Source organism: Scyliorhinus torazame, chromosome 24, assembly GCF_047496885.1.
Source record: "Scyliorhinus torazame isolate Kashiwa2021f chromosome 24, sScyTor2.1, whole genome shotgun sequence".
NCBI lineage: Eukaryota > Metazoa > Chordata > Chondrichthyes > Carcharhiniformes > Scyliorhinidae > Scyliorhinus > Scyliorhinus torazame.
In genome coordinates, this window is record NC_092730.1 from 13568775 (window position 1) to 13582802 (window position 14028).

A 14028-nucleotide genomic window follows, 5' to 3' on the forward strand; every position below is an offset into this window, starting at 1 on the left:
GTGAACCAGATGGCAAAAAGCTCCCGCCCCCCCCCCCCCCCCCCCCGAAACTTGTTCTCTTCGTTTTGCCACATCTTTCTTGCAATCCCTCCCAGCTCCCGCCAATCACGGGCCTCCCATTCTGTTCCGGCCCCTCTCATTCAGCACATGAGCCAACACATTTTCCCCATCTCTTCAGCTCTGAAGAGGACCCATCCGGGGAATGGACATTCACTTGGGTCCCCCCCCCCCCCCCCTACGGACACCTCCAGGTCGTTTTTCCCAGAATTCTCCGTTTTTCATTCTGGATGACTAGTCCGCCGCCATTATCACGGCGCCATCGTCTCCGCCATGGCCGTCATCCTTTAACCCACCCCCCTCCTGCCCCACCTCAGCCCAAAAACTGGAAATAGGGGCAGGGAGGTGTTGAACCACAAGCAGCACGTTTCTTGTATTGACCAAACAACCCGTGTCCTGTTAGGTACACTGGTCTAACACTGGCTGCAATTGGATGCAGCTTAGATCAGAAAGATACTCCAGACCTTGACGTTAGTTCAATCAGGTTTATTGAACTAATAGCACAGTTGGCACAGTTCTCCGTGAGTTCGACCCTCTGCTAGCTTAAATGTGGTTACTCTGTCTGGCTGAACCAGACTAGCTCTTAGCCCACGTGGTGGGGGGGTGAGATTGTAACAACGCCCTTGACCGACTCTCTGGATGTTCATCAGTGGAAAGAGGCGGAGTGTGAGTGCTTGTGTCTTTCGTAGTCAGATCCCACCCCTGAGTGTCCTGCCTGCTTATCGATCATGTCCTGTTCTGTGTCCATTAGCTGCCTGTCTGTATCTCAGTATGTGTGTGTCTGCCTATCATGACAACCAGTCTGTTAGTTCAAAGACAGTTTATTCTTAAACACAAGACTTATTTCTATGTGCAATGATACACGCGGCTACATATTAAACTACATCTATCAACTAAGATGACCTTTATTTAATTTCTGGATGACCGGCTCTGTGCGGGTAGATAAGGCCTTTATCTGAGGCCCCATGTTGGCTACAAGTCGTCAGGTTCGTCTCGGCTGCGTCCCGTCTCTCTCAGGTAGCGATCGTGGTCTTGAACTTGGCTGGTCGTTATGCTGCATTTGGTGTGGGCACAGGCCGATCCCAAAAAGAGGCCGATCCCGCGTGCGCAGGGATCCTTCTTCTCTTTCGCGCCCTTTGGGGCGGGGTTAACTCAGGATCCAATGGATCGATAGGGTCGCGACCACCCTGATCGATGCCAGCCAATTAGGGGCGGGTCCCTCGATGGCCGGGCGGGTCCTAGTTACCATTGTCCCAAGTGCGTAGGCCTCTCCAAATCAGGGGAGGTGGCGCCGGGGAGTCTGCTACGGTTGCTATTCCTTAATTTGAGTCTATCGTCCTGGAGAAATCGGTCATTGACCTTAGACAGGTGCAAGTTTCGGTTCGGTCTGGTTTTCCTTTGCACAACACACAGGGGCTGTGCACGGCCTGCATCCCGACTTGACCACAATTCCCATTATCCTTTGCGGGCGGCCATTTTAGATGGCCGCAGAGGGACTTGAGTTGGGGGGGGAGGGGGCGGGGGCCGGGGGGGGAATTACTGCTCAGCTCGTGTGTCCATTTGATCACCGAAGACCTCCACAGCTGGAACGCGGAGAAACAGCGGGCGGGAAAACGAAGGAAGCAAATTTCCGTTTTTCTTCGATCGAAACAAAAACACTCGCTGCTTATTTTGGACACCTCCAGGCGCGCCGCTCAGCTAAGCAAACAGATTATCGGATTAAAAGACAAAAAACTGGCCACTCCCTGCCTGTAGCGTGGGACCAGACTGCGGAATGGGACATAACAAAGGGAGGGAGAGTGGAACGAGAAATGGAACAGAAAAAAAATTAGACGTAATTACAGCATTTATCCTGCCCGGGACAATGAGGCTGAAACGTTATAGTTTGAGATCTGGAGAAAGGTCCCCCAGCCTCATCACAGCTTCGCCATAATCGAATAGTTTGGCCGAGAGCCAGGTTATTCACTCAGATTTCGTTTCGGAGACCAACGGGCAATTATGAAAACCTTTGCTGAAATAAATTCCAAGGTTCCTCCTGCACGTTGCGGACAGACGGCCCCAACGCATCGCGGTTTTCCTCGCTCGAGTCGCGGAGGTCTTTCTGGCACGGGGAAAGGTGATGCCCGCCTCTGACGTCTAGAAGGGCGAGGGCAGCAGACGCACGGGGAACGCCACCGCCTGCAAGTTTCCCCCCCCCCCCCCCCTCCGAGCCGCTCGCCGTCCCGATTCGGAATCGTATCGGCCGTTCCTTCGCCGTGGCTGGGGACAAAATCCTGGGAACTCCCTCCCTGACAGCGCTGCGGGTGTACCTACGCCACGTGGGCTGCGGCAGGTTCAAGATGGCGGCTCCCCAGCGCCTCCCTGATGGGTAGTTAAGTATGGGCTAGGCAGCGACGCCCTAGATTTCGTGAACGAATTTCCTTTCAAGAAACCCGCTCAGGTAAACGCAAGAGCTCCCGCGGTAACTATTTCGATGACGCGTATCGGCCAACATTCGTGGAAGAGATTGCTCGGTCCTAGTTCAGGCGTTCCTTGTGGGATTTGATGGGCACAAACCAGCTACATGACACGGACACTAAGTTTCAAGGCTGCGTTTCCCAGGCGGCGAAGTGCTTTTGGGGGGGAGGGGCCTCCTGAACGGGCGCTACACAAATGCAAGTCTTTCTGGTGTTCCCTCAGCACAGTCCGATCCCACCCCCCCCCCCCCCCCCCCACCCCCAGTTTCGTTCAGAGGATGGCCCGCGCCTGAATTTACTCTGGCCCAACTCGGGGGGGGGGGGGTAACATTGGCATCACAGGCAGGCTCCCCGAACTCAAAACAGGCCCGAGATTGGACCTGGGATCTTCCTACCCCTATCGCACTGTGAGCGGCTCCACTGGGCCGGAACTGTACGGAATGGGAACAGGAATAGGCCACTCGGCCCATCGGGAGTCTCCTCCGCCATTCAATAAGATCAAGGCTGAGCCGATCATGGTGCAACATCGAGGGCCGAAGGGCCTGTACTGCGCTGTAATGTTCTATGTTCTTAACGCCACATCCATCCTGTCAGTTGCGGTGATATACATCACTCTAAGTACACAAAGGGTTAATGTACATGCACTACACCTAGCTAGACACTAGAGGGAGCACCAGAGACATGACACACAGACAGGCAACCAATAGGTCAGTAAGATAGGACACGACCAATGGGCATTCACGATACACATACAGGTGACACTACCACAGGAGGGCATTACACCAACCCATATAAAAGGACACATCACACATGCTCAGCCTCTTTCCAGTGGAGACCCTCAGTGAGTACAGACACAGGGTTGATTGAACATCACACCCACCACGTGGATTGTAGCAGACTGGTTCGTCAGTCTGAGTAGCTATAGCAGGATTAACAGAAGCGTCGAATCCAAGTAGGAGAATTGTTAACAGTAATAAACGTGTTGAAGCTATCTCCGAGTCTGAACCTTCCTTTGTCAGAGTGCACATCAAGGAAGCAGCTTATGTTACGTCAAGAGCGTAACAAAAGATCAGTGTTACAATCAAGTCGCCTCTTACCTCTTCCAAGCTCAAGCGGATTCAAGCCTGGTGCTTTCGACCTTTCCATAAGGCATAGGAGCAGAGTTAGGCCATTCGGCCCATCGAGTCTGCTCCGCCATTCGATCAGTGCTCATAGGTTCCTCGCCCCCATTCTCCTGCCTTCTTCCCGTAACCCCCTACGAATCAAGAAATCCCCTCATTGATCAAGAACACCAGATTTGTCCTTGAGGTGCTGTTACCTACAGGGTTACAGACCAAGAGTTGGGGGGGCGGAATCAGACAGAATAGTTCTTCCTCAGAACGTAAGAACTAGGAGCAGGCGCAGTCAATTTAGCCTCGCGAGCCCTCTCCAGCGATCAATTCTATCATGGCTGATCTCATCCTGGCCTTAACGCCACCGTCCTGCCCGTTCTCCATAACCCTTCAACCCGTCACCAATTACAAATCTGTCTAACCCCTCCTTAAATTTACTCACTGTCCCAGCATGCACCACACTTAGCAGGACAACCTTCCCATCTCAGGTATGAGACTGGTAAAGTCCCGCTGAACGATTTGCAACACAATTGAATCGACACAGTGGGTCAGCACTGTTACCTCACAGCGCCAGAGACCCGGGTTCGATTCCGACCTCGGGTGACCGTCTTGTGTGGGGTTTGCAATAATAAACACGGCGGCAAAATTTGCAAGTTCCACAACAATAACAATAATAATCTTTATTATTGTCACAAGTAGGCTTACATTAACACTGCAATGAAGTTACTGTGACAAGCCCCTCGTCGCCACATTCCGGCGCCTGTTCGGGTACACAGAGGGAGAATTCAGAATGTCCGATTCACCCAACAAGCACGTCTTTCAAGACTTGTGGGAGGAAACCGGAGCACCCGGAGGAAACCCACACAGACACGGGGAGAACGTGCAGACTCCGCACAGATAGTGACCCAAGCGGGAATCTAACCTGGGACCCTGGCGCCATGAAGCAACAGTGCTAACCACTGTCTGCGTGGGTTTCCTCCGGGTGTTCCGGTTTCCTCCCACAGTCCAAAAATGCGCAGGTTAGGTGGATTGACTGTGATAAAGTTGTCCGAAGGGATGCGGGTTACAGGGATAGGGAGGGGAGCGGTGCATTCTCAGGGGATCGGTGCAGACTCGACGGGTCGAATGGCCTCCTTCTGCATTGTCGAGATTCTGTGGATCCTCCCTTAAGTAAGGAGGCCAAGAGCGGGATTTTCCGCCTGGCCACGGCAGCGGGGATTCTCCGATCGCAAGGCAGGGAATGGGAGATTAGATTGAGCGCCAAATCCTCCGTCCTCGTCAGCAGCGGTAGTCGGTCGGACAGTGGAGAATGCCGGCCCAATACGGTGTACAGCAGTCCAGATCTGGTCTCACCAATGCCCTCTATACTATCTGTCATTCGGAGCTCCACAACCACTGGGGTCCTTCAGAGTGTCGTCGTTCACAAGGGTTTGCTACTGTACATTGTTTCGGAATCGGATGACGTGTTAATGTCTCGGTTATAGCCACAGTTTGGTGAAGTAAGGATTTCTGCATCACCGATCACCCGGTGCATTAGGAAGTAGCAGCAACTCCCGTTTAGAGAGCGTATTTACCTCAGCAAGGAGTCTCAAGGCGTACGTTTAACAAGAGTACGTTCAACTTTTTAAAATAGGTTTGGTCAAAGAAGCAGGTTTTAGGGACCTTCCTAAAGAGTGGAGTTGGAGAAATTTAGGAATATTCGCCCTCCGTCAGTGCGGCGCTCCCTTAGTACTGACCCTACGACTGTGCGGCACTCCCTCAGTACTGACCCTCGGACAGTGCGGTGCTCCCTCAGTACTGACCCTACGACTGTGCGGCACTCCCTCAGTACTGACCCTCGGACAGTGCGGTGCTCCCTCAGTACTGACCCTCCGACAGTGCGGCGATCCCTCAGTACTGACCCTCTGACAGTGCGGTGCTCCCTCAGTACTGACCCTCCGACAGTGCAGCGATCCCTCAGCACTGACCCTCTGACAGTGCAGTGCTCCCGCAGTACTGACCCTCCGACAGTGCAGCGCTCCCGCAGTACTGACCCTCCGACAGTGCAGCGCTCCCTCAGGACTGACCCTCCGACAGTGCAGCGCTCCCGCAGTACTGACTGTCTGACAATGCAGCACTCCCTCCATACTGACTCTCTGACAGTGCGGCGCTCCCGCAGTACTGACCCTCTGACAGTGCGGCGCTCCCTCAGTACTGACCCTCGGACAGTGCGGTGCTCCCTCAGTACTGACCCTCCGACAGTGCGGCGCTCCCTCAGTACTGACCCTCTGACAGTGCAGTGCTCCCGCAGTACTGACCCTCCGACAGTGCAGCGCTCCCTCAGGACTGACCCTCCGACAGTGCGGCGCTCCCGCAGTACTGACCGTCTGACAATGCAGCACTCCCTCAGTACTGACCCTCCGACAGTTCGGCGCTCCCTCAGCACTGACTGTCTGACAATGCAGCACTCCCTCAGTACTGACCCTCTGACAGTGCAGCACTCCCTCAGTACTGACCCTCTGACAGTGCGGCACTCCCTCAGTACTGACCCTCTGACAGTGCGGCACCCCCTCAGTACTGACCCTCTGACAGTGCAGCACTCCCTCAGCACTGACCCTCTGACAGTGCGGCGCTCCCTCAGTACTGACCCTCCTACAGTGCGGCACTCCCTCAGTACTGACCCTCTGACAGTGCGGCACTCCCTCAGTACTGACCCTCTGACAGTGCAGCACTCCCTCAGTACTGACCCTCCGACAGTGCGGCGCTCCCTCAGTACTGACCCTCTGACAGTGCGGTGCTCCCTCAGTACTGACCCTCCGACAGTGCGGCGCTCCCTCAGTACTGACCCTCTGACAGTGCAGCGATCCCTCAGCACTGACCCTCTGACAGTGCAGCGCTCCCGCAGTACTGACCCTCCGACAGTGCAGCGCTCCCGCAGTACTGACCCTCCGACAGTGCAGCGCTCCCTCAGGACTGACCCTCCGACAGTGCAGCGCTCCCGCAGTACTGACCCTCCGACAGTGCAGCGCTCCCTCAGGACTGACCCTCCGACAGTGCAGCACTCCCTCCATACTGACCCTCTGACAGTGCGGCGCTCCCTCAGTACTGACCCTCGGACAGTGCGGTGCTCCCTCAGTACTGACCCTCCGACAGTGCGGCGCTCCCTCAGTACTGACCCTCTGACAGTGCAGTGCTCCCGCAGTACTGACCCTCCGACAGTGCGGCGCTCCCGCAGTACTGACCGTCTGACAATGCAGCACTCCCTCAGTACTGACCCTCCGACAGTGCGGCACTCCCTCAGTACTGACCCTCCGACAGTTCGGCGCTCCCTCAGTACTGACCCTCTGACAGTGCAGTGCTCCCGCAGTACTGACCCTCCGACAGTGCGGCGCTCCCGCAGTACTGACCGTCTGACAATGCAGCACTCCCTCAGTACTGACCCTCCGACAGTGCGGCACTCCCTCAGTACTGACCCTCCGACAGTGCGGCACTCCCTCAGTACTGACCCTCTGACAGTGCGGCACTCCCTCAGTACTGACCCTCCGACAGTTCGGCGCTCCCTCAGCACTGACTGTCTGACAATGCAGCACTCCCTCAGTACTGACCCTCTGACAGTGCGGCACTCCCTCCATACTGACCCTCTGACAGTGCGCCGCTCCCTCAGCACTGACCGTCCGACAGTGCGGCGCTCCCTCAGCACTGACCCTCCGACAGTGCGGCGCTCCCTCAGTACTCGCACGGTGCGTGTACATTTCTGTTCCAGAGAGGAACTGTAATCTATAGTTCTCTGATCCAGGGGGAAATATTAATCAATCAGAGTTCAATTCCTGGTGATTATACAGTGACACCCATTGGTGCGTGGATCAGTTTAAACTGTGCTGCCCTCCACAGTTGATGAGCCCATCGACACTCACCTGTCTGGGCTTATGCATGGGTTAATTCCTATTTGAAATTCCTAGTTTGAGAGCGAGACACTGGAAGGATCGGGAACTAAACAAGAAGAATAAGTACTAAGGGCCGCACGGTGGCACAGTGGGTTAGCCCTGTTGCCTCACGGCGCCGAGGTCCCAGGTTCGATCCCGGCTCTGGGTCACTGTCCGTGTGGAGTTTGCGCATTCTCCCCATGTTTGCGTGGGTTTCGCCCCCCCCCACAACCCAAAGGTGTGCAGGGTAGGTGGATTGGCCGCGCTAAATTGCCCCTTAATTGGAAAGAAATTAGTTGGGTACTCTAAATTTAAAAAAGAAAAGAAAATGGAGTATATTGTCCAACAAGCCATGGTAAACTGTACAACTTAAAAATGTATCTGAGGCAGCGATGTGCTGTACTAAATGAGGTATGTCTAAGGTGCTATTGTTATGGGCAGATTTGTGCAAAAGTATTTATCGATACCTTATGAAAAACCTTGGGCGCGCACAGTTCCTGGTCACCGTCCTGTCGATAGGAATTCCAGTCACACCCTGAGGAAATGGAAACCCCGTGTGTAAAACTGACGCTCGTCACAATGTAGTTTCGGCCTCCGGCCAGTAGGCGGAGCTGGGAAACGAGGTTCTGTCCTCGCTTGGCCGTCTCGCACACAAGAAAAAGACTTCAGGTCCAACCCTGCACGGGTAGCACAGTGGTTAGCACAGTGGCTTCACAGCTCCAGGGTCCCGGGTTCGATTCCCGGCTTGGGTCGCTGTCTGTGCGGAGTCTGCACGTCCTCCCCGTGTGTGCGTGGGTTTCCTCCGGGTGCTCCGGTTTCCTCCCACAGTCCAAAGATGTGCAGGTTAGGTGGATTGGCCACGCTAAATTGCCTTTGGCGTCCAAAAAGGTTAGGAGGGGTCATTGGGCTACGGCGATAGCGTGGAAGGGGGGGCTTAAGTGGGTCGGTGCAGACTCGATGGGCCGAATGGCCTCCTTCTGCACTGTATGTTCTACGTTCTATGTTCTAATCTGAAGGGGCAACCCACCGCAGGGTCGCGTCTGAGATGCTATTTTCAGCAGAGGACTGAAGATGTTGAAAGATCCTCAGGCGGAGCTGAAAGTTCTGGCCAAAATCCCCCCTCCCACTCGACCACCGCCCGCGAAATAGATTAAAACCGGTCATTTTGCTATCTCTGGAAACCTCTGATGCAAACGGCCGCCACATCATCCACATAATTACACAATCAGAAACCTTCAAAAAGTGACTCATTCCTGGAAGCACAGTGAGGGGATGATCTATTTTCTCCCCTCTTCCCTTTTACGATGACCGTGGCTCGCTCTCTCCGGAGTGGGGGGTGAGCAGAGTACTTCCCTCGTCACCTCCACGTGCTCCGAGGCGTCGTGTACCGCCCTGATCAAAGAGATTTCGCTCCTCTCTGCGCCTGCCCAGTGGCCGGAGTGAGACACGGGTATCTTCAAAATCCACACGCTGGAGCTTTGCAAAATTATATTTCAAGAACGTTAACCCATCGGGGTAATGGCTTCGAATATAATTTACACAACATTGCATTTCGAGCATCCCTTGTCCCCATCAAACACTCCCAGGACAGGTACAGCACGGAGTTAGATACAGAGTAAAGCTCCCTCTACACTGTCCCCATCAAACACTCCCAGGACAGGTACAGCACGGGGTTAGATACAGAGTAAAGCTCCCTCTACACTGTCCCCATCAAACACTCCCAAGACAGGTACAGCACGGGGTTAGATACAGAGTAAAGCTCCCTCTACACTGTCCCCATCAAACACTCCCAGGACAGGTACAGCACGGGGTTAGATACAGAGTAAAGCTCCCTCTACACTGTCCCCATCAAACACTCCCAGGACAGGTACAGCACGGGGTTAGATACAGAGTAAAGCTCCCTCTGCACTGTCCCCATCAAACACTCCCAGGACAGGTACAGCACGGGGTTAGATACAGAGTAAAGCTCCCTCCACACTGTCCCCATCAAACACTCCCAGGACAGGTACAGCACGGGGTTAGATACAGAGTAAAGCTCCCTCTGCACTGTCCCCATCAAACACTCCCAGGACAGGTACAGCACGGGGTTAGATACAGAGTAAAGCTCCCTCTACACTCTCCCCATCAAACACTCCCAGGACAGGTACAGCACGGGGTTAGATACAGAGTAAAGCTCCCTCTGCACTGTCCCCATCAAACACTCCCAGGACAGGTACAGCACGGGGTTAGATACAGAGTAAAGCTCCCTCTGCACTGTCCCCATCAAACACTCCCAGGACAGGTACAGCACGGGGTTAGATACAGAGTAAAGCTCCCTCCACACTGTCCCCATCAAACACTCCCAGGACAGGTACAGCACGGGGTTAGATACAGAGTAAAGCTCCCTCTACACTGTCCCCATCAAACACTCCCAGGACAGGTACAGCACGGGGTTAGATACAGAGTAAAGCTCCCTCTACACTGTCCCCATCAAACACTCCCAGGACAGGTACAGCACGGGGTTAGATACGGAGTAAAGCTCCCTCTGCACTGTCCCCATCAAACACTCCCAGGACAGGTACAGCACGGGGTTAGATACAGAGTAAAGCTCCCTCTGCACTGTCCCCATCAAACACTCCCAGGACAGGTACAGCACGGGGTTAGATACGGAGTAAAGCTCCCTCTGCACTGTCCCCATCAAACACTCCCAGGACAGGTACAGCACGGGGTTAGATACAGAGTAAAGCTCCCTCTACACTGTCCCCATCAAACACTCCCAGGACAGGTACAGCACGGGGATAGATACAGAGTAAAGCTCCCTCTACACTGTCCCCATCAAACACTCCCAGGACAGGTACAGCACGGGGTTAGGTACAGGGTAAAGCTCCCTCTACACTGTCCCCATCAAACACTCCCAGGACAGGTACAGCACATGGTTAGATACAGAGTAAAGCTCCCTCTACACTGTCCCCATCAAACACTCCCAGGACAGGTACAGCACGGGGTTAGATACAGAGTAAAGTGGTTAGTTCAAGATGTGGGGAGGAAGATGCTTTAGATGTAGAGAAGTATAATGAAACTGGAGCTCATTCCATTGGAGAAAAGAGGAACTTTATGAAATGTGCACAATTTTGGGTCAGGTCGATATGGGTGAAGCTGGAAAAGCTACTTCAACAACTCGGTAGCTCGGAATAAAGACTGCCACAGAAAGAACAGAGGGAGAGCTTGAGAGAACGTTTTCATGCGAAAGTACTTGTGGAGACGGAATGTTTGACCAGAAGCTGTGGGGGTAGCAGAATCCCTCAGAGGTCTTGCTTGGGAGTGGATAAATATTAGAAATGCAAACATTTGAAAGGGTGTGTGGGGAAGAGCAGGGAGGTGGGAACATGCGGAGAGCTCTTTCTAGGAGTTGGCGCAGGGGAAAAATCCAAACTCAATGGTCTGACTGTGCTGTTAAAGTCTCCGATCCGAAACCCGGCCCACGTTAGAAGGCTGCGGCCCACCTCCAGTTCGATTTTAACGGACCTTGCCGTTTGGTTGATGTTTTAGAAAATCCCTCGCAGCTGAACACAAATTTAAAAAAACGAGGAAGTAAATCGGGTGTCTGGAGCAACATTGGGACAGACATAACCGCAGAGCCAGAGACTGACGATCTGCCGTCAGAACGTCCTGGGATCGGGTCTCAGTCCACTATGGTGCCCGCTGTGCCAGTCCCGAGGGAGCACTGCACTGTCGGAGGTGCCTTCTTTCGGATAAGATGTGAAAAATCGCGCCCCCCCCTGAATTTCCACTCACATCAAAGACCCCGCGGCCATTATTTGAAGAGGAACGGTACAGTCACATACAACGGCACAGGAGTCAGGCACGTGGTCGCTCGTCATTCAACACCAGGAACGCCCCACCTTTGGCCATTAAAGGAACTACCTGTGGCTATGTTTATTTTTCGTTACAGGCCCCCCCTCCGCCCCTCCCACATCCATAGAATTCCATACAATCCCTACAGTGCAGAAGGAGGCCATTCAGCCCATCGAGTCTGCACCGACCCTCTGAAAGAGCACCCTACCTAGGCCCACTATCCCCGTAACCCCACCCAACCGTTGGGACACTAGGGGGCAATTTAGCCTGGCCAACTCACCTAACCCGCACACCTTTGGACCGCGGGAGGAAACCGGAGCACCCGGAGGAAACCCACGCAGACACCAGGGGGAGAACGTGCAGACTCCGCACAGACAGTGACCCAAGCCGGGAATCGAACCCGGGTCCCTGAGGCCGTGAGGCAGCCGTGCCAACCGGCGTGCCACCGCTGGCATTTGTCATCCTTTCTTAACGCCCCTCGATCGGACTTCCCCACTCGGATACTTTGGAAAGGCAGCCGAGGGTGAACCTGTGGGGTCTGGAGTCACGGGTAGGCTAGACCAGCAAGGGCGAGAGGTTTGCTTCCCTTAAGGGGCATTAACGGACCAGGTGGGTTTTTACAGCGATCGAGAGCGTCAAATCCCTGCTGCTGGCGTGGTGAGATTCCAACTGGGGGACCCTGGGCCTCTGAACCACATCCAATGACATCACCATTACGCCACCATCGCCCCGGTGACAAAAGGTGAGAGCTTCATAGCCCCAAGTATCTGAGCCGGAGCCAGTGTGTTACTAATCGAGGGATGGAGGGATGGATTGCCAAACCTCCGCCCTTTCCCGTAAGCTGTACAGGCAGGCCTCCAGGGTTACATCAGCCAGGCCAAACGCTCAGATCTCCCTCTGGTGGCAGAGCAATTGAACAGCAAGACGACCACGGGATGGAAGGTTAACCTCCCCGACACGGACTACGCGGACAGTAGTACAGAGTTCTGGAGTCCCACCGGGGCAGATAGATGAGGCACAGCAGCACGGTAGCACAGTGGTTAGCACAGTTGCTCCGCAGCTCCAGGGTCCCCCATTTCGATTCCCGGGCTTGGGTCACTGTCTGTGCGGAGTCTGCGCGTTCTCCCCGTGTCCGCGTGGGTTTCCTCCCACAGTCCAAAGATGTGCAGGTTAGGTGGGTTGGCCGTGATAAATTGCCCTTCGTGTCCAAAAAGGGTAGGTGGGGTTACTGGGATAGGGTGGAGGCACATGCTTAAGTAGGGTGCTCTTTCCAAGGGCCGGTGCAGACTCGATGGGCCGAATGGCCTCCTTCTGCGCTGTAAAATGCTACCCACATCGGACTGCAAAAGTGAATGATGGGATGGGTTACAAACTGAGCTCTTAAACTGGTCTCTTTTGCCCGTGGCTGACCACGGGGAATCAATAATACATCTCGCAGTCATTTAAGTTAAATGTAGCATGGAATTATATGGGATATATCATTTCTGTTGACCTTAGACGGAAATCATTTAATTAAATCCAACCACATCAAAATCTTACTAAGCTGGGGGGAGATCTCACACAAACTTGCTAAATGGGTTTGTAAGAATAACTCGTAGAATCCCTACAGTGCAAAAGACGCCATTCAGCCCATCTAAACTGCACATGGGCCAGATAGTTTGAAATAATTACTAGTTTAGCCAATTTGAAAGAATTGCTAGTGCCATTGCTAGTTTAGCTAATTTGAAAAAATTACTTGTACCAGAGAATTTGAAATAATTACTAATTTACCAAATTTGAAATAATTACTAGTGCTAGGTAGTTTGAAATAATTGCTAGTTTAGCTCATTTGAAACAATTGCTCGTGCTAGGTAATTTGAAATTACTAGTTTAGCAAATTTGAAATAAGTACTAATGCCAGAGTTTGAAACAATTGCTAGTTTAGCTCATGTGAAACAATTACTAGTTTAGCTAGTTGGAAATAATTGCTTCCGAATAGCGCTCATGTTAATGGAGGGACTGACAGAGCTGTACTGCTGGAGGGAGAGGGTTAAGCCGGGATCTGACTTACCCACTCGGAATCCGGAGCCAGTCAGGGTATCTGCTGCATGCCCGTTCTCACTGATTAGGGTGGTGGTGTTACCCCTCTGGCAGCTGTCTTGGCACTGCCCCTTCAGGCAGGTCCGCTTACAGATGGTGGGGGTGAAGACCACTTTGAAGCGCCCCTGCGACTCGTCCTTGCTTTGCACCGGGAGGACGGCCAGCCAGGAGAGCCCCATCCACAGCCCCACCAGAGCTCTCCCCTCCATACAATTCATCCCAGCCCTGGGGGGGGGGGCCCTCTCTCTCGGTTCAACAGCCTTAACTCGCAACTAACACGCCACCAGGTCCAGCAGAATGGCTCGTTCACTAAAAACTGTGGGACAGGCTCCAGTTCCACATTGGAAGAGAAGGGGGGGGGTGTGTCCTGATCCACAACAAAATACTCCCTTGCAGAGCTGTTGGAAGAATCACAGCTTCAAGTCACTGGGGAAAGTGCAAAGCACACAGGACTGGGGGGGGGGGGGGGGGGGGGGGGTAGAAGAGGTATTTCAAGTTGGCAAGAAATAGTAACATTTTGTTTTGTTGGACTCTCTCTCTTTCCTTTTTTGGGGGGGGAAAAAAAGACAAAGTTAAAGGCTCAGTGCC

At 53.6% G+C, this 14028-nt stretch overlaps 1 protein-coding gene across 1 annotated transcript in view; it reads right to left on the minus strand.

Moving 5' to 3' along the window:
- The window catches only part of ltbp3 (latent transforming growth factor beta binding protein 3), a 167474-nt gene extending 153663 nt beyond the window's left edge, over positions 1-13811 (minus strand). The window contains 1 exon segment of the mRNA XM_072489380.1: positions 13412-13811. Coding sequence (XP_072345481.1) covers positions 13412-13658 — 247 coding nt within the window. The 5' untranslated portion in view covers positions 13659-13811.
- Positions 13812-14028: the final 217 nt, after the last annotated feature.